At 36.2% G+C, this 22,614-nt stretch overlaps 3 protein-coding genes across 7 annotated transcripts; 1 reads left to right on the top strand and 2 right to left on the bottom strand.

The window, feature by feature from the left end:
- Positions 1-392: 392 nt before the first annotated feature.
- LOC127933257 (Purkinje cell protein 4-like protein 1) lies at positions 393-5,544 on the top strand. Its single transcript, XM_052530094.1, has 3 exons — positions 393-577; positions 2,677-2,731; positions 3,972-5,544. The coding sequence occupies exons 1-3, from the start codon at positions 569-571 to the stop codon at positions 4,121-4,123; spliced, it is 216 nt and encodes a 71-aa protein (XP_052386054.1). The 5' UTR covers positions 393-568; the 3' UTR covers positions 4,124-5,544.
- On the bottom strand, positions 4,255-14,147 carry LOC127933155 (uncharacterized). 2 transcript variants are annotated; one of them, XM_052529924.1, is made up of 21 exons: positions 14,009-14,147; positions 12,018-12,071; positions 11,796-11,900; positions 11,668-11,727; positions 11,396-11,461; positions 11,203-11,274; positions 10,614-10,685; positions 10,412-10,480; positions 10,275-10,328; positions 10,057-10,131; positions 9,880-9,951; positions 9,695-9,763; positions 9,554-9,613; positions 9,277-9,337; positions 9,124-9,188; positions 8,877-8,951; positions 8,744-8,780; positions 8,170-8,221; positions 7,682-8,096; positions 7,154-7,598; positions 4,255-4,397 (listed from the first exon to the last, which is right to left on the bottom strand). In XM_052529924.1, coding segments are annotated over exons 3-21 (1,911 nt in total). In that variant the 5' UTR covers positions 11,886-11,900; positions 12,018-12,071; positions 14,009-14,147; the 3' UTR covers positions 4,255-4,395. The 2 variants fall into 2 exon arrangements, with proteins under 2 accessions (XP_052385884.1, XP_052385875.1); XM_052529915.1 differs by lacking the exon at positions 4,255-4,397 and having other exon boundaries at positions 5,126-7,598.
- A 15-nt stretch (positions 14,148-14,162) lies between these two features.
- apol1 (apolipoprotein L, 1) lies at positions 14,163-20,095 on the bottom strand. 4 transcript variants are annotated; one of them, XM_052529969.1, is made up of 11 exons: positions 19,945-20,080; positions 19,813-19,830; positions 19,222-19,290; positions 18,950-19,024; positions 16,925-16,999; positions 16,752-16,808; positions 16,609-16,671; positions 16,073-16,150; positions 15,935-15,974; positions 15,713-15,764; positions 14,163-15,639 (listed from the first exon to the last, which is right to left on the bottom strand). In XM_052529969.1, the coding sequence occupies exons 3-11, from the start codon at positions 19,276-19,278 to the stop codon at positions 14,805-14,807; spliced, it is 1,332 nt and encodes a 443-aa protein (XP_052385929.1). In that variant the 5' UTR covers positions 19,279-19,290; positions 19,813-19,830; positions 19,945-20,080; the 3' UTR covers positions 14,163-14,804. The 4 variants fall into 4 exon arrangements, with proteins under 4 accessions (XP_052385929.1, XP_052385945.1, XP_052385953.1 ...); XM_052529985.1 differs by having other exon boundaries at positions 18,950-19,021; XM_052529993.1 differs by lacking the exon at positions 19,813-19,830 and having other exon boundaries at positions 18,950-19,021; positions 19,945-20,095.
- Positions 20,096-22,614: the final 2,519 nt, after the last annotated feature.

Genomic DNA, 22,614 nt, shown 5'->3' with positions numbered 1-22,614 from the left:
AAATTAAAATAAATGTATGCATTTAGCAGACGCTTTTATCCAAAGCGACTTACAGTGCATTCGGGCTATCAATTTTTACATATCATGTGTTCCCGGGGAATCGAACCCCCAACCTTGCGCTTGCTTGCTTGCTCGCGTGCTCTACCAGTTGAGCTACAGGAATAATAATAGTCATAACAATAAGTTTTCATAATAATATTTTATCATATTATAATTGTAATCAAGAAAGTAGTAGTATTGTCATACCACTTCATCATCAGCAATAAAGCAACAGCAACATAACCTGTTTATACAGATAATAATATAGCCCAATATCTATTCTTCTGAGAGAGAGAGAGAGAGAGAGAGAGAGAGAGAGAGAGAGAGAGAGAGAGAGAGCGCAGGGGCGTGTTTACCGGGATGAGAGAGAGATGCAGATTTCAGTTCTGAGCATAATATTCTCGGTTCAGTTGTTCTGACATAATTTTAAAGCACTTTAACAAAAAAGGAGATATTTCATTTATTTAGTGTTTCGGAATCACTCTACAAATTCTCTGCGAACCCACGACATTCGACTTCTCTCAGAACTATGAGTGAGGTGAGTGTTTTGTTTTGTTATTTTAAAACTGATAAACCAGAGTTGCTTAAAAGTTAATTAGAATAAAATAAAATAATAAATATCTATAGTATTACGCTCAATATGAATATGTTCTTTGTTGAGGCCAAAAAAATGGTTAATAACTGAAATCCTTTGAGCTATGTAGGTTGCATTGAAGAGTAACGTTACATTGCTTTAAGACACCTCAAAATTTTCTTCAGTAAAGATGAGAAATATAAAAGAGTTATGTTTTTCATCTTTACTGAAGAGAAATTAGAGCTGGCTTGACAGCTAAGCCATCCCTTTATATATTTTTCAATGCATTTTACAGCGCTTTTTTTACTCAATTAAAAATATAAATCTTTAAGATTCCCGTTTTATTATGAAAATGCTTTACATTCATTTTGTGTGTCCTATTAATTGCCAATTAATAAGTGGCTCAGGGGAGCTTGACCTTGCTGATATGAGCTTGGCTAATTAGCAGATGGGGATTGTGCCATGGGCTCATGTGTATTAATGATGTGTGAGAGTGAAAATAAGGTAAGGTAGCAGAGAAAAAGTAATGGACAACTGGCCACCAGCCGGCTGGTTATTGTTATCCCATGCCCCCCATCATCATGTCTTTTAAATGTGGAAGCCAGAAGTGTCAAAAGTCTTACCTCCATAATACTCAAATAACCAAGTTTTTGCATATTATAGGATAGAAAATAAACAACAGAACTACATATAGGAAGAACATGAAAATTCTTGAGACGAAAGTTGTCATGTTTTTCCGCTCTAAGGGATTTTATCTGGCAGCTCAGAGAGAGTGGTGGATTTATGGATACCTTAAAACATATGTGGTTTTATTAACAAAGTTCGGGAGAAGCACGATCAGATAATCATCCAATTTGGCACAGGTTCATCTCGTTTAGCTAATCATCTTAAATAGCACGCAAGCGTATATATATCCAGTCTTCCTACCTCCTGTCCCACGACAGTTTTTCGGCAACCCTCCTCCACCCCAACTCCTCACTTCTAATCTATTTATCCCAAATTAGGGATAGGGGGAGTTATTTGGGTTCGGGCTATGCTCCGGGCCCGGACCCCTCCCCCAGGACAGCACGCCAAAATATGCCTACTATTTGCCTTCAGATTAGATGTAAGGGTGAACTCGTGAAACTAGAGAGGGGAAGCTGAGGCAGGTTCAGAGTAAGGGTAAGGTGAAGAGGTTCTCTCGTTAAAAAAAAGGGCTGCAGAGATTTGCATTTGAAAGACTCCCTTGCAGCAAGACAGTGGATAATATGTGTGCGTGTGTGTGTGTGTGTGTAATTTTCTATTTCATCTCCCTTGATGACATTTTCTGTGCTCTATAGATAATATGTAAGAAGTATTTACAGTATGTTAACCGCTTAAAGTAAATATCATGGAGTTTCTCAGGTTAACTGTCAATTTGTTGCTGAAAGTACACATTCAATTAAGTAACGCAAGAAAAACATGAACATACATTGACACATTTTGGATGTCGGTGTCTATATGAATAACTCAAATCTAGGGCATCATCTCAAGGCTAATTTATTCTCTTAATTGAAGAAGCAAGGTCACAGATATACTGAATGCATTTTGGCCTCAAGTAGTTTATTCATGATGTGCACATTGAAAAGGTAACATAATGATGGTGACGGATTCTCTCTTTAACAAAAATACACTTTCCTTCAAAATATATCAGACAGATAAATATGATATTTGTGGACCATAAATTGGGTCCCTGTTCTTCAACTACAAATGTTATCATGGATTAATGAATTAAAAAAAGAATATAGAATATACACACACACACATATAAAAACCCAGCACACATCTTATGGGGATCCTCTCCAGGGTTGAGTGCCGCTGTACCAGATTGCACACAGAATTGAAAAAGAGGGATAAACCGATGGGGTTTAAGGGGTCTTTATCACTCAGCGACTTAACACACAACTCATAAAGCCCACATCAGCTTTTAATTTAATGGAACCTAAAACCAGACCACATAAAAATTCACAAATGTTGTTATTTTTGTTTATACTGCATGCTTTCACACAATGATAAACCTGGTAGTTGCCATCTCTTTCTTACAGAACAGTTCATCTAATCCTCCCAACAGCACCCAGGGGCCCGCCACAGACAAAAAAGGTGAGTTTATGCATTTCATTACACCATGTTAGTATTTTTCACAATTGATTTCTTGAAAACCTCCATGTTTTGTTCTCCACAAGAACTGTATAGTTACATAAGACCAGGTTTATATTTGTACAAATATATGTGTAACCACAAAACAGGTGTCTACCAGTGCAGTCTGATTTTTATCTGTTTTTACTATTTTTATCGTTAAGGATCAGTTGAGTTCTCTCTCTCCATTCTCTTAACAAAAAAGTGCACATGCATATACATGAGAGCTCAAGAATGCATGCGCTCAGGAGACAGTTCTTTATTGCAGTTTAGTGTAGGTTGGTTATTCCCATAAGGTCAGTGTATATTCGGCTGGCTTACCCTTTCATCTCACCAAAGCTCTAACGTTGCAAGTCCCATCAGATAATTAAATAAGCTCATAATAACTTAAAGGAGCATTTAATTTAAAAATAAGACCTTTTGAAGAATGTTTCAGCTGGTTTTGTCCATACAATAGAAGTCAGATGGAGTCTGACTTATCCCTTTAAGCTGAAGCGTGTCATTTGTGTGCCTCTAGTGACACCAAACAGAAGTGCAAAAATTGGTTGAATAAAAAAAAATTGCAAATGATGTGTTGCAGTGATTATGTATTTTTGCAAGCCACCTCCGAAGTCAGCATCTCCCTGGTTTGCCTCGACAAAAACCCAAAAGGATTTTTTACACTGGCTCTTAGATTACTGCAACAAAATTCTTACGTTTTGTTCATAATAATAATCTTCACAAATGAACACAAGAATTTGAAGGCTAAATGCAATCATAAAAATTCATTAAAAAGCTAAACATAGGATATAAACCAATTATGTCGCAGTCACATAACTTTAACATCACCACCATTAAACTTCTAACAACTCTTTTAGTCTTTATGTTATGTTGTTTAACATATATATATATATATATATATATTTACATATATATATATATATATATATATATATATATATATATTTACAATATATATATTGTAGCAGCTGAGTATAGTGAGTAGATGAGTACCTGCTTAGCGTTAAGACATTAAATGCTCCCAACAAACTCTTTAGCTTTCTTTTCAAGATAGGTAAAACTTTAAAATAAAAGTTCTGTGGTATTAAAATGTATAAACAATTTATTCAACAGGATTTAACCTGAATTGGGATTGTTTCAAAAATGAAAGAAATAATTTTACTGTGTCACTGACATTGTCAATGTTCTGTCATGTGTGACTCAGCCCCCCAGGAGAAACCGGTGGACAAAGCAGGGAAGAACCCTACACAAGAACCTGAAGAAGAGATCGACATTGATCTGGATGCGCCAGAGACAGAAAAGGCAGCTTTGGCAATACAGAATCAGTTCAGACGCTTCCAGAAAAAAAAGAAGTAAAAAAGGGAAGAATGAATGAAAGAATCAGTGCAGAGGATAAAAACACCTTCCACAATATTCAAAATGGAAAGAGATTTAATAAGGAATAGATAGGGAAAAGGGAAAAGTCAAGTGTGGGTGGGAAATTAGGGGTTTGGAAAACAAATGATAGCCCAGTAGCATCAGCATGCTGGGTTGATTAGAGTTTAAGACATAAGAACAGGGGAGGATTCTCACTTGAGGTTTTGTTCTTGTTGTATTTGTCTAGATTTGTCTTCATCCTTTCTCTCCTCTCCTGTAGACATAAATATAGGTAGGAGCATCAGTTACTGACGTGCAACATTATCTATTATTTAATATATTCAGAATACAATGATGCAACAGAACAACAGAACAAATCAAAAGCTGTATGAGTTAATATTATTTGAAGGATCTAAACATTAATTAACGGTTGGGTTTTTAAACTAATGTTAACAAAGATTAATAAATACAGTAACAAAGGAACTGCTCACTGTTAATGTAATTTAATGCATTATTGTAAACCTAATTGTAAGGTATTACCGGAATTTCTATATATCAACAGCAGACCATAAGATTAGTTGATTAAAAAAAAAAGCTATATTAACCTGACATAACCTAACAGAAGGATTAGCAATAGCCATATCTTGCATATTTCTGCAATGTGGACAAGGATTTAATCAAGACACCGTATAAAATTATGTAGTTTGATATTGTCAATTGTATCCCTATATTAAACTAGGCAAATAGCCTTGAAATACAAGTGAAACAGGCACAGTTTAACATTTTTGTTCAGTTTACTGTATTTTACCGGCTGGTTGAATTTAGCACAAGGTCAAGAACCTTTTTAAAGCTCGTCAAACTCACTAAAATTAGCTTAATGCCTTTTGCTTTAAATCCAGAATTTACCAACATGCAACAAGACCCTTGAATTATTGGGAACTGGTGATTCAAATGGAGATGATTATCAAGGAAAGTGTAACATTTTGATCTATTTTAAGTGTCTTTCTCGTTCTCCTTCCCCTATAATTAAAACAGTCTCTACAGATATCTCAGAATAGCTGATATTAATGAGAGCAGTCTATAGACGCTCAAGATGATCTCACAGTTAATGGGACAAATGATGTCTGTAATTGCATTGAGACAGGCCTTATGAAAATGTCATTTGTCTTTTATTGTTCTCAAATAGTCACTGACAATGCAATAACTGAATACATCTGTTATGATTCTGTACGTATTATATGAAGTGTGACACATTTTATTGTTGAACAGTTAGAACAGACGAAATCTGTCCTGTATTGCCCTGTACTTCTTTTCCTGTGTGTGTGTGCTTATGTCTACTTCAGTGCTCTAACCCATACTTATTTCTTTTTTCTCTGTGCGACTCAAATATATGCTTCAGTAAAAAGAACTGTATGTCCTGAGCTGCATTGTATGTCCTAGGTCGATGAGTCAGTGGTTATATAAAGTAAAAAGCATTATATAACATTCGTTTTTTTTCCATCAAACATATTTAATGGATATTGGAAATGCATATTGCAAGTAAATATTGCTTGTAGGTTGCAAACTAAAATACTGTGTTTAAGAAGAACATTAATGCAGAAAAAGCATTAAGCACAAAGTGAGGGGGTATTTTTTCTAGCTTTATTTCTAGTTTTTTGCTGTCCCCGAAATGAAGCACATTCATGATTTGCTTAATTTAATCATTTAATGAATGCAAGTTTACTCATGTTTGGTTCTGATGTGTAGGACAGTGCAAATATTTAGCTCTCAAATGTCATCATGAAATCGTGTGTGAAGGGATAATGCCATCATACTACAATAGTAAACAAATAAATAACACCATATAAACTGTGAATACCCTAAATACCAAACATGTATAAACATATTCTTCAACAGCAGAGGGCACCTTCTCCACTTCTTTCAGACTTAGTCCTAAATGTACACACAAGAAGAGAAACATGAGGCCCCATGGTCCATGAGACACTGTAAGGCGTAGAAGCATCCTCAATCACACCTCTACCTGTGACTTATTGCTCTGCTGCAGGTGGATTTAAGGCCCTTGGACTTAAATGTTATCAAAAAAAAAAAAAAAAGCTCAGTGCTGTTTTTGGATGCACTAAATGGAAGGATATTGTCGATAGTAGATAAATGCTAATCTCAATTTCGGAGTATGCAGAATAAACTTGAGGAAACATCTCAACTTAACGACTTGACTGCCTTTCGGAAAATCTTCAACATGTTGGCCAATAAAGACTCATTTTAGATTGAATAAATTGGTGTTTTAAAAGACAAGTGCTAAAAAATGAGACAAGACAAGGGCTTTACTAAAAAAATACAAAAACTCATTTTGCATAAAAAAAAGAGGGAAAATTACTACATAAAGCATTCTGGCAATAAATGTTAAATCAAACAAACTACCTACTAATTGACTGACAGAAAACAGAAAATGTATATATATATATTATATATATATAATTTTTTTTTTTTTTTATAAACAATTGTATGATTACATTATTTTTTGGACAGGACCATGATTCAAACTTGTGCCACCTGCACATACCCCAGAGATTCATGTGACTTGGAACCTATGGTCCAAATAACTGTTCATTTAAAGTTTCCACACTCAAAACGTGAAACTGAAACAAGTTGTAAACCACACTAGCCAACTGTGAACATCTTAATTATAGACTATAGGTTGTGGGCAACATCTGTGTAAAGTCTTTCTTTTTATATATTCTAAATCACTTCAAGTCTTATCAAATATAATGGCTTCTTCCCACTCTCCTTTTTTTCTTTCAAATCTTTGAATTTAGTGCTTTTGTTGTTTCGATATATTAGCTCACTGAAAAGATTCTTTACCATTGACTTGTCTCTTTGACTACTCATTTTATTTATTTTTTAGGGTATATTTCTCAGAATCTCCTCTCTTGCTTTGGTTCATTTGCTATGGCACAGTTTTCTGGTCAAGTTTCTCCTCCAACTGATCAATTTCTTCCTCAAGTAGAGCCAGTTTAACAGGATCTGACTCACATTGGTCTTCATCCTCCTCCTCTTCCTCATATTCTTCCACTTCGATTCCATCCATGGTCTTTTGAAGTTGAGTCTTCACTTTGTTTAGTTCCAGTAGGCCATGTTGAAGCTCTTCGCAGACTTCCCGGATCTTGAAGGCAAATTTGGTCTTGGCACCTTTGTGAAGTTCATTGGAGTCTTTGGCAAGAAAGAAGACATCCAGGGCGAGGAAGAGAGTGGACATGACCCCTGTGGTGATACTGATGGCCTTGGCGGCTTTGGCAGCACCTCCTGCAACACCTAGAACTTTCACAGTGTTGATAAGCCTATCAGTGTTTATCAAAAGGGCTTTACCTGCTCGTCCACCTTCTTTCATTACATGCTTTACGTTACGGCTAAGACTAGTGTTGACCACACTCTCAGAGTACCCCTTAAAATCCCATTCCTGCAGGGTGTTCATTCCTTCCTACCAACACAAAAGAAAATTCAGAAGTGAGATGCAGATAGACAGACAGCCAGATAGACAAACAAATGGAAAGCCAAACATACTTGCATGAACTCCAGACAATCTCTGATGTCACTGATCTCATCCTGGTAGCCTTGGATCATCTTCTCCACCTTCTTGCGATCCATTTTGGACTGAACAGCATCCGTGATATTAGCAGTGGCTGAGGTGATGCTTCCAGCTGTTGCCACACTGATACCCACTGCAGTGACGATAGTGGAAGTGCCAAAGGTGAAGGGTGCCAGGATGAGGCCAGTAATGGTGGCTATGCTCCCTGCCACACTAGCCACGCCCCCTCCTACAGCTGCGCTCACGGTCTTCTTATGGAAGCTGTCAGCAGTGTCCGCCAGAGCAAGCAACTCTAAAATGCGATGTTGCAAAGAAGCTCCATGTTGGTTGAAAAGGCTGACGAAGAGACGGGCCGCCATAAACACACGGTCTGCAACAGCCTCGACAGCCCTGGCAAAACATTTTAAATCATTGGTCACTGGCGGCAATTAGAAAATGTATCTAAATAAATCCATTTACTCACAGCTTCCCGTCTTCCTCCTGAAAATTTGCAGTTTTGTTCCATTCACTCCAACCTGTCAAAAGTCAGTAAATTATATGAATTTTCGGTAACACTTTAGAATAGGTAACACTTGTTAACTATTAACTATGACATTTCTCTCAATAAATTCTTAATTTGCTGCTTATTAATAGTTAGTAAGGTAGTTAGTTGTTAGGTTTAGGAATTGGGTAAGATTTGGGATGTAGAATAAGGTTAAGTAGAATAAGGCATTAATATGTTCTTTATTAGCACTAATACATGGCTAATATTCTAGTAATATTCATGTTAATAAGAAGCTAATAGTTACCTAGTGTTACCAAATTGGGTATCAGTGATTTAAACTACATATAGTAACAGGGATGAGGAACAATGATTGACCAATTGTCCAGCTGACTAATTTTAGTCGACTAAGATTAAAGAGGTTCATCTACTTTTTTCTTATATATAAGCCTTTCTTTAAGAAAGTTTAACAGGCTGGTTTTCTAGGAGACTAGCCATTTTTGAAAACTTATTTTTAACTTATGTCAATGTAATCAGGTAATTTGACCCAACTGACCTTGAACAGTTTTCCACCAGTCCATCAGGTCATCATCCTGTGAAAAGAGAGCAAGAAAGAAAAAAAAGGTTAAAATAGATTTCATAATTACCCCAATTTAACATTATTGCATCATAATAAAACTGTAATATACCGCATTTGTCTCTAATGAATTTAAATCTGTTGGGTAGGCAGCCATCTCCACTGGCAGGATTTCAAAAGTGCAGTCCTATAACATTCAGAGAATAAGAAATTACCCAAACATCATGTGATGGCATAAGGTGATATTGATACACCATAGAAGGAGTGCAATAAAATGTAAAAGACTGCAGATGTGGCCAGAGCAATAAACTCCACTGTCCATAATCTACACTCATTCACATACTGATACAATAATTCACCTCATTTGTCCCCAGTTGCGGCATTTTCGTTGGTTTCTCAATCATATACTCTTGATCTGAACCCTATATGAAGATTTTAGAGAATGATAATAGATTTTAGTCTGATAATTAAATATCAAGTGATATTTAAAAATAAAAGTGTTAACACTATCTGCGTACTGGATGAAAACATGGACATTCTAGGTAGAGTTTTCTTCACTCTAAATGACACGACCTGAAAGGATGGTAACACCAAAAGAGTTTATGCAAAATACCTGAACTGAGACTGTAAATAGGTGCAAACAATAAGCCCAATTCCACTATTGTTTGTGGCAAGTGGAATTAAGGGCTTTTATTTTCTGGCAATATTCGTGGCAACACATACTGATTTTTTGACACTCAGGAGTGAAAACGAATGCTCCTCTGCATAAAAAGTGAGAGAAAGGCTCACCTTGCTATTACTGTTAGAGAGTTTCTCATCATTACATTTTCTGGGCACTGCAATAGATTTCTACCAAAGAGAGGAAACAGTTCAGCATTTATTACTCAACATCATCTACTTTGCAGGCAACTTAAAATCCCTTAAAAGTACCTTTTCAATCCCAGTGTCAAAGAACGTATAATCCCAGTCTGTAAATTCATTATGCGAACTTAGCGGATCCTACATATGAAGTAAACATTTTTATTTGATTAAAAATGGTATTAAAGTACATGTTAACTGCGAACATGTCAACGAACTACTGTAAATCCAGCAATAAGAAGAGGAGGCTGCTTCACCGTTTCAGCAGGAAAACGTAATGCTGGTTTTGGGGAACTGCGGAAAGGGCCACTTAGCTTCCCTGAGTTATCCTGTAAAAAAAGGAAAGTAACTGTGAAAAGCAGGTGACTAAGCAATTACAACAATATAAATATATTCTACTGTATATAATATAAATAAAGGGTCATGATAAGCACCTTTAAGTTGTTGTTAGAGATATATAAGAGATTGTCATTACTGGCAAGCAGTTTAATGTGTAATGGTGGGCTGTCCTGCAAGAAGAACGCTTGTAACTACTGTGCATTATCAAAAGGAAGGCAATGATAGCAATGCAATATATTTTACAAATACTACGGATACATTGAACAGACAGTCATATGTTAATTTTTTTTTTTGTTGTAGCAATATACAGTACCTCTTCATAAGTATCATCAGATGTTTTGAGAAAAGAAAACAGGGAATTTCCCTCCTAAAGAAATTAATCTGAGAGTTAGAATTAGATTTTGTGTGACTTTGAATTCATTATGGCCATTGTGATTGATCTTACGGAACCTCAGAGGCATTATAGCTTACAAGACTGTCACTGCCTGGAAAATCATCACTTTTCAATTCTGGTTCTTCCTGTAAAGAGACAGAACACCACCACATTATACAAAGCTTAAATCGTAATTTGCAAAGTATTGCAAAAAGCAAACTTTAAGACATGCATTTAAGAATTAATAAATGCATGAACAAGACTGCACTTTTGTAACACCTTGGTGGTGTTGTTTTGTGTTTGGTTGTGATTGTGGGCTGAGAGATCTCCATGTTGTAATGATAGCTTTTCCTGTTAAGAAAGAAAGAAGAAGATAACCTCAGACAGTACACAGTATTCAGAAGCTAAACCAAAGACAAGCTTTAAAACTGTAGGTAGCATTATTCTGTGTAATGTGTAACATAAAAGCATAAAATTGTACTGTCTGAACAGTAATAAAATAAAATAAAACTGCGTTTTGTGGACACGGGGTGGATCATCTGAGCTGTGGAATTGTCAATCTATATATATAGATTTTTTTTAAATCCAAACCTATTGTGTCATTACAAACTTTGTGACTTATTGTATTGTATAATGTATGGAGCACATTTTTATGTGCAAAGCATGTATGTAAGCCACAAAACAGATGAAAATGGATATTAACAACATTCTGATACCTCAGTGCTCGTAGTCAGTGTTATTTTAACTTAAATTATGCAATGAATTTATTTTAACTAGCATATATAAAATAGCTTCCATTGTTTGTCATCAAAAAGCATATAGGCTTAAACTGGTTATTTTAATGTCTAAAGCAACACCAGATGTATACCTCTTGCACAGGCTGACCCGTCCACTTTTTAGGAGCTCCTTTAAACAACCAGCTGAAAACAGCAGCTTTCCCCTGACAAATGAAGAAAATGTACATCCTACAAAAATTTTCATCATAAAAATTGAAAACTATGAATCGGATATAAATATACACCATTTATAATAAAGGTCAAGCATATCATTAGATGACAGACCGTCGGGTTATTGCTGCCTGATGGTTGATCATCGACAGCCGACAGCTCACTCTCAGTAACCTTCTTCTGGGAAAAGATGTTGACTATTCTCAGAAACATGCCATTGCTATATTTACTGTATACTTTCTACATATAACTTAATCAGATTCTTCCTTGCAGTCTGCATGTATTCCAGAATGTTATTTATTGTAAAGCACAGTCAATGCAGATTCAGAACAGTATTCTGAGAAATCAAACTCTCAAGTGCATTTAGAGATAACATATTGACTGACCTTAATTTTGCTGTTCTCTAACAGACCATCATTATTGCCCATGAGATCACAAATCTCATCCTGAAAAAATAGTCAATTAACCCTTGCAATTGAAAGCCCAGATATTACGAGAGAGTCCGCTTAATTACCTTAGTGGGAAAGCTTCCTGTTCCTAAACCCTTAAACATGTACTGTCTCGGCTCAAATGAGTGCACATCTACGTCTGAATGCCTGTACATTGAATCTGCTTTTTCCTGTAGCACATGCGAAGGAACAAAAAAACACAGCCAAGCACAAATTGGGTGGTTATTCATATATATGGTTGCTAAAAAGTATTTGTGTATTTAAGTATGTTACACGATATTGCTCACCTGAATGAGCTGTTGTTTTCCTCTGACTTATTGTCACTCTGTCAACTTTCACACCTATGGAAGAATATTCACCATTATACCACTCCAACTTGCATATCAGTTAATGTACCTGCACCCCGAGACGACCATAACACAGTCTTGAATGTCTGCGAAGACCACAACAATTGAACATCACAACTTGACACTGTCATTCAAGTTGACAGCCATTGGACTGATTTTCAGCGAAGACCTCAAGGAACAGACAATTCCTCTGCACAGACCCATATGACCAGCACTGAACAGGCCAGGCCAGGAGCACAATGCAGTTTTATCATGCTTACAGTCACTTTTAAGCCAGCTGTCAACTACTGGATAAATGGCAGCTCTGCTGAACACACTACACTTCTCTTCCCACCATATGCCCGTGTGATATATCCTGAAGTTAAAGCAGAAGGACCTGGATGAAATATCCTTAATGACTAGATGAAATCATAAACTCACCATCTTTGTTCATTTAGCCAGAGAGAACTGAGCTCAGTGGACCTGGTTTCTCCCAAAGTTTCTTGTTTGTTTGTTTGAGTCACCTGGTGGATTTTGGGTTCCACTGTCACCTCTGGCTTGCTTAGTTGAAGTCTAAAAGACACTCAATATTCAATAGTATTATTGATTTGTCTGATCTGACACTATTGCATGATGACAAAACTTGAACTGAATAGAGCTGGATTATGACATTACTGTTTTCTCCAGAGCTGCTTTATTGCCGAATCGACTTTGTGGGACTTGTTTTTTTAAATGTATGCAACATTTCCACTGATATTAATCTTCAAATCAACATCAAGCTGACACAAAAGTGATTAATTAAACTTTTGTCTGCTGTAGAATTCCTTAAAGTTGAATTGAACTCATTAATTCCAAAAATATATTGACCTTAATCAACACTATAGACTTTTTTAGAGTTTAAGGTTTTCAATAAATTAAACAATGTTTTTGGTAGTACAATTCAGGGTTGCATTTTCTTTTCTTTTATAATCTATTCAATATATTTAGTCTGCAATTACCTACTTTCTAAAAAGTGTTTCATTGTTTCTTGTAACAAGTTTCGAATGATTTTATGGTTTATTAATAGGCCTATTAATAAATGGAGACTAAGGCCTACAGAATATGAAGCTTTTATAGAGCAATCTAGTCTATATAATGTTGGTGAGCTCTATTTAGATATTTCTATAGCTAGTTTTGGCCAGATTACCCATTTTTAATAAGGTGTAGACCCACGGATGAGCTACTACTTGAATGGGTCCAGAGCAGATACAGATAAGGTCCGAGTCTGGACTGGTCCTGTTCCAGATCTGTTGTAGGTGCCAGTGGCCTCTGACACGGACCTGTTTAGTGGATCGATTCTGGAGCTTGTTGTGGCCTACCTCAAGATAGGATAGGAGTTAGTTTGCTACCTGGGATCCTCACCTCATCATTTAACCACTTATTATCATCTCATATAGGGGAGGTCTGAGATTCCTGCTCAGTGTTCCTTTTGGAATCATGTTGCACTTTTTCATTTCTAACCTAAGGAAAAACCAATGTAGGCTATGTATCATAACAAAATGATGGAAAATATTTATATCAAACATTGTTGGCAACACCGTACGGGCAGGAGTAGACTCTAAAACAATGCCAAAGAGCGCCAGGCACTGACATCACCATTCATGACAAACATCTGAAAACACTGGCTATCACACGCGTCAACGCCTCGCGCTCACGACGCTTCTAGTCGTTAAGCTGCACTTTGGTTTGCTAACTTTTTATCCTCCCATTTTCAATATTTAATTATTTTTCGAAACTGATGGCTCATTCTGTTGTTCCTGCGGATTTTTGTAGTCTCTGAGGAAGCGTCTTATCTATACGTGGTCGACCCAAACACAAAATACTTTTCTAAACCGAAACTTGACTGAATAGTTGTTTAATGAACATGCAGAATTGACAATTGTGACGATTTTTCTCCATACGGTTTTGCCTACCTTATGTTCCCAGAGTAACTGACTGTCAAAACTTTGTCAAGCTCCTCCACCCGGTAAACCTGTGCTGAGTAAAGACAGAACCGCGCGACTGTTCAGCAGCGTCAGTGTGACGATAGTGAGTCACTTCCACTAGACAAATGACAATACAAGGCTGTTTCTTCAGACAGGAATTGACTTTTAATATAACAAATGTTATATTTTTTGTTACATAAAGGTAACTTTAAAACTGCCTTGAAAACCTTTTTAGAAAACCCTCATAATTCATTTTAAATACAAAATGAAATAAGCACAATCCGTTACAGTAGCTATTCAATGTATGAAAAATGCATTATTTCAGTCAATAATCAAAAATGTTGGCCTTAATGTGTACAGACAGACAGGCATCAGTGAATCATAGATATTTGGCAATGGCAAATTTGAAAGTAATAAAATGTAATAAATAATGAAGCAACTAGTATTCCTTATCAGGTAAACAAAAAGGAAGACAAACAGGGCTGTCAAATAATTAATCACATCCAAAATAAAGGTTTGTGTTTACATAATAGGTTTACTGTGTATATTAAAAGAATTAATATATATATATATATATATATATACTCTTGACTTTTAGCATTACAAATGCAGCAATCATACCCTAACAAGCAGTGGAAACAAAGTCATAAAAACAAGTTAAGACCCCTAATTTCCTCTTATGTCTAATATGGAAAGTGCAGTATAGGTTGAGAGTAACCATACAATTTTCTATAATCTAGTGTGAATGTAATAATAAACTCAGAGGAATGTTTACAGAGGTAGGTCAAGAAGGTTTGTCTTCTTTTAGAGTGGTGGTCAACCGCAACTCATCTCGGATTATGTTAAGTTCCATCAAGCCCTCATGTAGCTGATCTGCCACCTCTCTAATCTTGGCAGCAAATTCTGACTTTGCACCATTTTTCAATTCCTGGGAGTCTTTGGCCACAAAATAGATATCCATCCCGACAAAAAGCCCCGTCAGAACCCCTGTGGATACACTAGCGATCTGCACAGCACGCGCCGCAGTGGTTCCCGCCGCATTGGCTATCTGCATCACACGCATAATCTCATTGGCACTGGTTAGAATAGCTTTGCCTGCCATAGCGCCATCCTCATAGATATTTTCAAAACAAGGGAAGTCTCGATTGTATGCATTCTTCTTCATCTTATTTAAGTTGAACTTGCGTAGGTTTGTAATGCCTTGCTTGATGAACTTCATGCATTTGTTAAGGTCCGCCATCTTCGCCTGATAGTCTTCCACAATGCGCTCTACCTTTTTGCGATCCATAGAGTTGTTGACGGTACTGGATATCCCAGCGGATGCAGAGGTAAGACCACCTGCCATGGCAACACCCAGGCCAACCGCAGTGACGATCAGAGAGGTTCCCATTGTGAAAGGTGCTAAGATGAGGCCAGTTATGGTAGCAACACCTCCCACAGCACTGGTGGAGCCACCAGTGATCTGAGCAATCTTGGTTTTCTTGTTGAAGCGATCCAGGCCATCAGCAATGGCATTCAGGTCGATCACATGCTGCCACAGTCCTTCTGCCCGTTCTGAGAAAAGTTTGTTAAACACACGTATGCCCTTTTGCACCTTTTCAGCTGTTACAGCAAAAGCCCTGAGCAAAAGAAAATGGGTCAGTCAAATTCACTTTGCCATGTCACACGCACACAGAATGAATTGGGACTTACTTGGCTTCTTCTTTCTCTGTCATATTGTCACTTTTGGGCATGTCTTCCCATTCTGAATTGGAAAAAACAAAATGGGAGGAAAAATAGATGATATTATGTGCTATGATCATAAAGGACCATCTATCAGAATATTTTTAAAAATAAATTGCTGTTAACTAGATTAAACTAATAAGTATAGGGGGCTGTGTCTGAAAGTGGACAAACATCGCAGGACAAACTCACGTTCCACAGTGTTCCACCAATCCATGAGGCCATCAAGATCCTGTGACAGATGCATTTAGGATAATTAAAAATGTTTTTTTTTTTTTTTTTTTTTTTTTTTAGAAAACAAAGACAAGGATCTATATTTATAGAACCAACCTCATCATCCTCTCTCTGAGTTTCACTTAAACGGAACTCATCCAGCCATTCCATGAGGGACTTCTTGTGGCTTTTAGTCTTAGGAAAAAAAAAAAAAAATCAGAGAGTAGATTGTGTAAAAGGGAACTTGAAGGGGAAGTTCCAAAACTAACAGAAATTGCAGAAGTTGTGAGACAAATAGGACGGTAGTGTGTTTGTGTGGTTTTGTTTTTGTCATTTCATTGCAAAAATCAGTATTTGCTGTTGAAAGCTAAATGTTTCCTTTAGAGATACAACTTCTCTTTTTAATGTTTGCAGACATTTAGAATTCCATGTTTGTGTGCAACTGACTGTTCAGCAAGCCAATGCATGGCTCATTTATTGTGACCTGACCTGTAGCGTAAAACAGTTTATGAAGGCCTCAGTAGGGTTTTTATATTTAGGATACCACATCTCTCAGTTCTCATTCTTTACCTGGTTGAATCTTGCTTTCAGTGTCACAAGAGTTATTTGACTTACAAAAGTTACTGATTAAAATAACTGCTACATAACAGAACCTCTGCAAGGTCACTGCCACTGTCTCCATTTTTGTCTCCATTCTTCTCCTCTGTTCTTTTGTTCTGAAAAAATAGGACATATTTACATTAACTTAAAACTGTGAGGATTAGAAAAAAAAGTAGACATTAATTTTTATTTTTACCTTTGCAGCAACCTGGGGCATAAATGGATTTCTGGGTTTCTTCTTCTGTCCTTTTTGCTGTGAAAATGTCATATGGTTTAAAGCCATTCAACTGGGATGAAATCCAGATCAACCATTTTGCAACGCAATAGTAAGGCCATTAGTATTTACTCCAAAATGAAATAGATACTTACTTTTGGATTTACCTCTTCTCCAGGTGCTTCAACCAATGTGGCAGGCATCTTTTCCAGGCTCTCATTGCTAGCAGCCTGTAATGAGGAGCAGAATGCATATAACCCTAAAGCCCTGTTCACACTACAAGCAATACACAACAATAAAGCAACGCAATCCCATTCATTTAGATGGAGAGCTGGCAATTTCCAGAAACAAGAGCGACAGCAACTATTGGCGACTGCATGGGGTGCGTCAAGACTTGACACACCCCATGCAGTCGCCAATAGTCGCTGTCGCTCTGGTTCCTGGAAACTGCCAGCTCTCCATCTAAATGAATGGGATCAATAGTCACTTAGTGACACAACAAAGTTTAGAATAATTCAACTTCATGTAAAAGAGCGACTTTTGGGAACGACAGCCAATAGGACAGAAGATGGTAGAGCTCAAGTGATCTTTTTCCTCTCAGCTCAGGCAGCGACGGAAAGATGGAGGAGAGGCTGTTTGCGTTTTTGGTGTTTAGGGAAGTCGTGGCCTAGTGGTTAGAGTGTTTGACTCAAAACCAGGGCTTGAAAACAAAAACAAAATTTAATCATTCACTCTGAGCAGAATGAATATTTTAACGTTTCTGTTCTTGCGTTTCGAAAAAAGAACGAAACCGGTTCGGGTGGAAGAAATACCGGTTAATAACGTAATTTTTTATAATAACAATAAAAATAATAATACAATTAAAAAAAATATTTGCCTAATTTAGCACATTTTTGCATACGTACTACTGGAATTCGTGATTGGTTGACAGCAAATTTCAAATATTAAATAGAATTATAAAATAACATTAGTAACTGGTTAATTAATGGCCATTAAAAATTTTCGATTCTGTTCAGAACTATAAAATTTGATTTAGTTTCTGGTTCTGGTTCTGTTCCTGCCAAAATTTAGTTCGTTTCCAGTTTTCGTTTTCGTTCCTTGAACCGGTTCAGAGCCCTGCTCTAAACCCCTTAGGTTGTGGGTTCGAGTCTCGGGCCGGAAATACCACGACTGAGGTGCCCTTGAGCAAAGCACCAAACCCCCAACTGCTCCCCGGGCGCTGCAGCATAAATGGTGGCCCACTGCTCTGGGTGTGTGTTCACGGTGTGTGTGTGTGTTCACTGCTGTGTGTGTGCACTTTGGATGGGTTAAATGCAGAGCAAGAATTCTGAATATAGGTCATCATACTTGGCTGAATGTCACGTCATTTTATCATATATAAACATGCGCAATGGAAAAAAGCAACTTTGTTTCTCATTAAATTTTGTTGTTATGTATGGATTCAATTTATATTATATTATATTATTTTATATTTAGTCTTTTGTCTCCAATATGTTTGTATTTTGTGTCAAGAAAATAGATCGCTGCCAACAACAAAACTGTTACTAGGCAGACAGTAGTGATAACGCCCACTACAACCTCATCGCCAGCCCCTAGCGACATGCAGTTACTGCCAGTGTCAAATGAACAGCTTTAGACCTATGGTTCAGAAATAACTTTAAAATTGTGATTATCTAGCCTTTGATTTGAATTAAAATAAATAATGCAAAAAATTACAGCATACAAAATGAAAAACTAACAGAAGTGGCAGTAATAAAACTAAAAAAAACTGTCACCGTTGCCAGACAAAACAGCACTATTTGAGGCACACTCCAGACAAATATTTAAATTGTAGCCTTGCAATTTTCTTTGTAATTGAGCTACTTTATTCAACCTCTGCTAGATGATCTTACACAACAATTTGAGTCATATCCCGCCCAGCATTCTGATGTTCATGTAGGTACTTGCCTTTTATCTTTGGTTATTGCTATTTAGGCTAGGCCAATTAAAACCCCAAAAGTATTGCTGAAAAAGCCCAAAGGCATGTTCAAATAACAGCTTCCATAGCAAGCTAGACTTGCACAAGATTCCTAGATGAAACCTAATTAAGTTTAAAAGTCATAAAATACATAACTATAATTTTAAAATAAATATAGTAATACTATAATTTTCATTATAAAATATTATGAATAAAAGGCCACCTGCACTGATTTTGACTGTTTATCGTCAGGTTTCTCACTGGGTTCCAAGGACTGCTGGGTTTTTTCCATGCCCTGCTGGGAAAACAGATGCCTTCCTATTACAGCCTGTTTTATGAGAACTAGTGAAATCATAAAGATCAAATATGTGAAATATTCAGTAAGGTTTAATTAACACACAAAACATGAAACACAATACATAAAAAAGTGTCAGTTAAGTGAAAGCAAGAGAGACAGAGTATAGACATGGAAAAGGCAGACAAGGTAAGACTTACTTCACTAGTGGAGTGATCACCACAGTTGTCAGCAGTTTTAGAAAGTTCTGTATCCATTATGAGAACGTCCTAGGAAAGGATCAAGAAAGGGAGAAAAAAAAAAGGATTATGAATAACTCTCAGTGATGTTGTGGTCAGACTGAACATCATCACATGCTGAATATTATACTGAGAGGTCATCCTGAGACAGAGGAAGAAAAGGCTTGTTGTTGAAAAATGACCTTCACAAATAAACATTATATGCTTTAGGGCAAAACAGACCAGAGTACAGCAACTTCTGCCATTCTACAAGACAACAAGCAATTTGAGAAATTAAGTGGTAGTGTAATTGGTTTAAATGTAATTAGGCTGTTTGTTAGATAGTTAGTTAGTTAGCTAGTCATGCTGCCTGCCTTAGACAAGTTTGTCAACAATCTGCTAGTCGAAACAAATCACGGGGTTTCTGACAAATAAACACTTCCATGCGACCATGCCTGTCCCGACCGTTTCGTGAATATGACAGTGCACGTATTAAAGTTTGTACTATTTTAATAAACAACGCAAAAAAATGTAGTCGTTAAAAGTTGGAGCAACAAGACATGCGCTACTTACCGCACACCACACACTTCCCTGAAAAAACAACAACAATGGAGCAGGGCGAGAGGGAAAATAAACCTGTAGACTTTCTACGAAGTGAAAGAAAATTGTGTATTGTCAACTGTTTCCATGATATTTTCTACTCACGCTCAATACTTGTCTAACTGTTGTCTTGTAGTCTGAAGTAGCGAAATGTTACTAACGCCGCCCTATTCCTTTCTTCCCGTGTGTGTCTGTACTTGTTGTGTCTGTAAATCCATGGACGGCAGTCAGGTGGTGCTAGTCAGGCTTTCTTCACTCAGGGTTATAGTGTGTACAGTACATTTACAGTATACACAGTTGCAGGACTGTCAGGTTTTATGAAAAGTTTGTAGTGAGAGTACATCTGTTAGGGGTGGAGCCACTCAAATATTTGCAGCAGAGGCCCACAGCCCCATCCAATTCTCACAAGTTTTTATTACTAGTAGTAGTTCAATTTTACCTATAGTTCATAATTGACCAACACTAAAAGAAATTATAACAATTAGTAAATCTGATAAAAGACACACACATTCATCAAAATAATTATAAATTGTTAATATAGGCCTGTTTCAAAAATATAAATGCATCAAAAAGAAATTTGGCCCCAAATGAGCCAACTGAACAGCAGTGCTCAGTGTACAGAATGTATGTACACATACAGAAGGATCATGAAGTAGGATTGGAAGGGGTGTGTGTGTGTGTGTGTGTGTGAGAGAGAGAGAGAGAGAGAGACAGAGAGAGAGAGAGTGTGTGTTGGGCGGAATGTTTCGTAGTCATATTGTCCTATCATCAGCCTGTGAGATCAATGACACATGATATTATCATACTAATTTTTAAGATATTATTTACTTATTTACTCTATAATTATTAACTTATAGCCAGTGTGAACCAACTCCAGGGTACAGTTAAAAACAACCTAATGTTAGTATAATCTATTAGCTACACATTATATCCGTTTAGTCAAGTAGCATATGGATGTCTTGTCCTAAAATATTTGTAATTTTAATATTACTGAAATTTTATTTAACATAATTTAATAGAAACATGGTAAGTCACAATTATAATGCTTATATTTGCTTTGTCTTTTTCTGTAGCTGTTGTTTGAATAACTAACATTTATGTTATCAAAGAACATCACGGTCTTCAGTCTTCTGAGAGTTTATGAACTTTTTTTTTTAACCCTGTTATAATAATTGAAGATATCCACACTATATGATGAATAAATCTCTTATACTTACATCGCACGTACATCTGCAATTTGTTGTTTATTATGAAAGCATTCACGACAAAGTAGAATTCAGCAAATTTAGATCAGCTTGTGATTACGTTGCTCATTATTAACCAATCACACACGATTATGTTGAGTTTAGGAATGTACTAGCCAATCAGAGGCATTCAGATTAGTCATAGCTGAAATACCAGTTTTGTTCAGACTGAAACTCGTGAATTTCCTCACCATAAGCAACAAAGTGTATGTACAATATTAATAGGAGATTAATTTATCGTATGGAAAGTTTAATAGTTTATAAGAGTATTTATGAGTGCTTAAACACTAGCTAGACTGAATGCTCATTTAGAGTTCTTTCATTGCTTGATTCAGTTTAATAAAATGCATTTAGAATGCTACCAAAATTCAAGATATGTGCACAGAAAATGTATATATTTATATAATTTCATATCAATATCACTTCATATCAATATCACACGAAGAGTGCCATTTCACAAAACTCACAAATGTGATGTTGATTTTATATAACAGTTCAACAAACAAGGAATTAATATTAAGAGACTTATACAAATATCAGTATTCAACGTTTTAGGATTAAAATATCAAAACATTATTTATGCATTTGTAACTGCAGGTTAAATGCATTGATATCTTGCATTAAACAGTGTGTAAACCCATCTAAAGGCCCCTTCAGATACAGCTTCCGAGTTTCCTCGTCATTGCAAAGATGAATTTTGTTGATAATTATTTTATTTGTTTGGTAACAGCTCCAAAAATTGTATTATTGTAATTTAATTTATAGGCAACACATTAAATGTGTTATTAAAAAACAAAAAACAAACTGTAGTAATTTACATTATTTAAAAAGGAGAGTAAATGCAATATATTTTTAGAAGGAAAACTGGAACCACTAGTGAATTTTTATTTTATTCCAGTATCCAGTGACTTACATACAATACAATAGCTAATTTATTTATTATTTATACTTTTTTTCTGGTGTGTGTTCGCATGCTTTAAAAAGTAAATAGAAGTAAATGTAGATTTAGTTTATTATGTTGATCACCACACGCTGTTTGCACTCACTCCCATGAGAGCGGGGAGCTGCGTGTCCATATGCTTAAATACCACAGCAACCACTCAAGTCATTTCACTCCTCAAGTGAACAATTACAGCTACGGATAGAGACAAGAGAAAGGGGGACATACAGAGAAAAACTATGTGCAAAAATATATTCTTTCCACCGACCTCAAACTTTTAAATGATAGTGTAAATTTTAGATTTTTTGTAATCGAATTTATAATGATTTAGTTCCTAAAGCGGCTTTCTTAGCCTATCTGTGTTGACCTCTTTCTGACCACAAAGCATTTGACTTTTCTTAAAGCTTTATACACTCTGATTTACAGATATCTTCATCAATAATTGAAACGCCTATGATCCAAACACATGTGAATCAATTCATATAGTGTGAATGTATCTGTATGATTTTCTATAACGCTCTCATTTTAATGTATATAACCACTGTCTGTTACAGGAATCTTTATAGCACCTGTGAGAGAAGCATATGCTTT

The sequence above is a fragment of the Carassius gibelio genome, chromosome A2 (genome assembly GCF_023724105.1).
Source record: "Carassius gibelio isolate Cgi1373 ecotype wild population from Czech Republic chromosome A2, carGib1.2-hapl.c, whole genome shotgun sequence".
Classification (NCBI taxonomy): domain Eukaryota; kingdom Metazoa; phylum Chordata; class Actinopteri; order Cypriniformes; family Cyprinidae; genus Carassius; species Carassius gibelio.
Note: the sequence above shows the minus strand (reverse complement) of the source record. Positions and strands in the feature narration are given on the sequence as shown.

Excerpts from the sequence above, each read along its gene's own strand:
- LOC127933257 (XM_052530094.1), top strand. Across the intron at positions 2,732-3,971 it reads GCCCGCCACAGACAAAAAAG|CCCCCCAGGAGAAACCGGTG; the intron begins GTGAGTTTATGC and ends TGTGTGACTCAG.
- apol1 (XM_052529978.1), bottom strand. The coding sequence starts at position 19,278 with ATGGATACAGAACTTTCTAAAACTGCTGACAACTGTGGTGATCACTCC. Across the intron at positions 17,000-18,949 it reads AACAGTCAAAATCAGTGCAG|GCTGCTAGCAATGAGAGCCT; the intron begins GTGGCCTTTTAT and ends TCCTCATTACAG. Across the intron at positions 16,809-16,924 it reads GAGAAGAGGTAAATCCAAAA|CAAAAAGGACAGAAGAAGAA; the intron begins GTAAGTATCTAT and ends ACATTTTCACAG.
- LOC127933155 (XM_052529915.1), bottom strand. The coding sequence starts at position 11,885 with ATGTACAGGCATTCAGACGTAGATGTGCACTCATTTGAGCCGAGACAG. Across the intron at positions 9,764-9,879 it reads TACGTTTTCCTGCTGAAACG|GATCCGCTAAGTTCGCATAA; the intron begins GTGAAGCAGCCT and ends CTTCATATGTAG. Across the intron at positions 9,614-9,694 it reads TTGACACTGGGATTGAAAAG|AAATCTATTGCAGTGCCCAG; the intron begins GTACTTTTAAGG and ends TCTCTTTGGTAG.